General features: G+C 37.1%; 1 protein-coding gene across 1 annotated transcript; it reads right to left on the bottom strand.

Annotated features, from left to right (window-relative positions):
- Positions 1–2,226: 2,226 nt before the first annotated feature.
- Positions 2,227–3,189, bottom strand: LOC102742468 (olfactory receptor 2T29-like). The gene has a single exon (XM_006730495.2). The coding sequence runs from the start codon at positions 3,187–3,189 to the stop codon at positions 2,227–2,229; it is 963 nt and encodes a 320-aa protein (XP_006730558.2).
- Between the last annotated feature and the right edge of the window lie 370 nt (positions 3,190–3,559).

The following is a 3,559-nucleotide window of genomic DNA, read 5'->3' as shown; positions in this document are numbered from 1 at the left end:
TAGGACTGATGAATCACAGACCTGTACCCCTGAAACAAATAATACATTATATGTTAATAATAAAAAATTAAAAATAAATTTTTGAAATAAAATCTTTTGAATAATAAAGCTTAATGCCACATTTTGTTTTATTTTATCTCATTTTGTTCTCTATGTCAGGTTGTTTTAAATGGAACCATCAAATGTATTGTTATAGTCATGAAAATTGAGGGGTGATACATACATTTCTTAATTACTTTAGAGTGTGTGTATTGTATAATTCAGTTTTACTGCAACAAATAATATTGGGGGTTGTTTTCTGATATTGTTTTCCAAAACATTGCAAGATACTTATTTTACAGTCACACACTAATCAAGTGTGTCAAGAGGACAAATAAATGTGTACTTTTGAAACTGTCTGATTCTTCATGAGTTGGACACGCCCATTATAAAATGGTATATATGTAACCATGTCTGCGGTTTTATGGAACAGGTTCAAAAGGCCCCACATACTCCAAATATCCTTTTCCTCCATCCAGTCCATCTTGGTGTCAAGGCATGGTCCATTCCATTTAGATCAACACCATCTACTTCACCATCTTCACTCACTTGCTCTCTCTACTTGCAGTGTTGCACTTCCCCAATTGACCACTAATTTAACATTTCTAAAATGCAGATCTAATCATTTTGCTACTGTTTGTAAAACTCTGGGTCACAGAAGGGCAAGAAAGAAGTCATTAAAGCAAAGTAGGAACGATAGAGCAATTGAAACACTTACCCCTTATACTGTGCCAACCTTCTGACCTTTGCTCATGTTGTGTCTCTTCTGTGGCATATTGTCTCTGAGAAATCCCCCTCTGCCACAGCCTCCTGTACTCATCTGAGGGCACATCTAGTCAACATTCAGCACTGAGTTCCAGAGGCTGTTCTCAGTCCCCCTTTTTTTTACCAAATTTGTGTATCACAGGTAGAACAGATGTGTCCTTATGAGCCATACACTTTCCACATTAGCATCAAGGCATATCATATATTGTATAGTACCTTTTTGCGTATAAAACTATACAGGTTCAAATTCCTTGAAAACAGCAACCATATAGTGTTAAGGTTTTAATCTCATTTAGCTGTTATTTTTGGATTATAAGAGTTTAAATATTTATTGAATAATCAAATAAATGTTTGAATATTTGATATCCTGCTTCTCTCTCTCTTTTTTTTTTGTCTAATAAATTACATACTTCAAAACTCAGTTCAGGTATCACCTCAAGCAGGGAACCTCCCCTAAATCTTCCTTCCATTCTGAATTCATATTTTTCCCACAGTTTCTTATACAAGTATGGATACTAAAACTACCATTTTGTAGGGCTTTTAACCACTAGGTGCTTTCAGTTTTGGACCATATCCACATAGTGTGTATCATTATGGTCTAGCAAATTAAGGGATGATACAGGTAGGCGGATGACAGGATTGTCCTAGTAATAATTAATCGCATTGAAATGAGCACATTTTATAAGATATCGTCACTTACACTGCCAGCAAATAGAACACAAACTTTAAAAAGTTAGGACGACTGATATTTTAACGGTTTGTGTGGAATAATATTACACTTACAGAAAAGTATCATGAATAAGAATGGTACAAACCACAGCCACATACCTTTTACCCAGACTAAACAATTAACATTTTTTACCTTTTTTTCTTCATCACCCTTCTCCTTCTCTCTCATTTGAATCAATTACATAGAATTACATGACCTTTCTAAATATTTTGATTATGTATTTCCTAAGAATATGGGTGTTCTACAGAGTCAGAGTGCAGTTATCAACTTCAGTAACTATAATATCACTATAATAAGATTGTATAATACATTTTGGAAGGATAAGAATTAGGAAATTTAAGAGTTTTATAGTACAGGGAGGCAATACTTAAAAAAAGTAAAGATGCAAAAGTGAGATGAAACACCATGGTATAAAACTCTAAGGAAAAGTTGACATAAAATTCTGAACTTACAATGTGTAAAGAGAAGGAAAAACACAATAATATCAAAGTTTCCTACTTTATAGTTTCTTTTTTTAAAAAGATTTAATTTATTTGAGAGAGAGAGCATAAGTGGGCGGGAGGGGCAGAAGGAGAAGGAGAAGCAGACTCCTCGCTGAGTAGGGAGCACAATGCAGGGCTTAATCCCAGGACCCTGGGATCATGACCTGAGCCAAAGGCAGATGCTTAACCTACTGAGCCATCCAGGTGCCCCTACTTTATAGTTTCTTGAAAGACAGGTCCCACATTCAACATTTTCTTCAGAGGTACCATAACATCCTTATTTCTTAAACTATAAATCAAAGGATTGAGCACAAGAGTGAGTATGGTGTAAAAGACAGATACCATCATGTCCTTCTCAGGTGTATGGTAGGAGTTGGGGAGCATGTAAGTATAAATGGCAGCCCCATAGAAGAGGATGACCACAGTCATGTGGGAAGAACAAGTGGCAAAGGTCTTCTTCTGGCCTTCTGCTGAGTTCATCCTATGGATGGTGATGAGGATAAAGTAGTAAGAGCCTAAAATGACTGTCACAGGAATGAGAAGCATGAGGACACAGCACAGGTAAATGAAAATTTCATAGATAGAAGTGTCTGAACAAGAGAGTTTCAATACAGCAGGGACTTCACAGAAAAAATGATGGATTTCCCGAGATCTGCAGAAGGGGAAGGTCATGGTGATGGGAGTGAATAAGAAGCCATCCACTGAGCCCAGGAACCAGCAGCCAGATGCTAGGAGGAGCAACACCCGATGGTTCATGAAGACAGGGTAATGGAGAGGATGGCAGATGGCCACATAGCGGTCATAGGCCATGGAGGCTAGAAGAAAAAATTCTGAACCTCCTAGTGTCACATAGAGAAACATTTGTATCCCACATTCTGTGGCTGAGGTCTTGTTCATACCCATGACTTGGTCCATAAGCATCTTGGGCACAGTAACAGAAATGTATATCATGTCCATGAGAGATAGCTGACTGATGAAAAAGTACATGGGAGTGTGGAGGTGGGCATCAGAATGTATCAGTAGAATCAGGATGGTGTTTCCAGACAAGGCCATTAGGAAAACCACAAAAATGACCAAACAAAGGAGAGCTGGGTGTTTGGATTCACTGAAGATTCCCACCAGGATGAAATCTGATCTCCCAGTGTAGTTAGCCAGCCAGTAGGTGTTCTCCATGATATTTCACCGGGGCAACCTAGGAAAGCTTTGGGATTAATGATTCAATCATGAAACACCACCCCTTGAAATGAATGTGTTGAGAGAGAAAGAGAGAAAGAGAACCCAGTTATGCTAGCAGGAAAAAAATCCATGGTCCTGTAGATTTAGAGATTACAAATTACCTATAATTCTATAAATTTACCATATAGTGAGGTTACATTGTTCATTGCATTGTGAGCTTGCCTTTTGCTATAGTATCCTTTACCAATAAGCATGTAAATTTGTTTAGTTTAGCAGTTGCCTTAAGCAAACACAAAAAATGAATCAAAATGCAAAAAGAAATTTATATATGTATATACCCTTCTAGAATTTTTGTTGTAGATATCCA

Source organism: Leptonychotes weddellii, unplaced genomic scaffold, assembly GCF_054177405.1.
Source record: "Leptonychotes weddellii isolate Sample4059 unplaced genomic scaffold, ASM5417740v2 HiC_scaffold_17995, whole genome shotgun sequence".
Taxonomy (NCBI): Eukaryota; Metazoa; Chordata; class Mammalia; order Carnivora; family Phocidae; genus Leptonychotes; species Leptonychotes weddellii.
The sequence above is the reverse complement of the archived record's forward strand: the minus strand, read 5'-3'. Positions and strand labels throughout refer to the sequence as shown.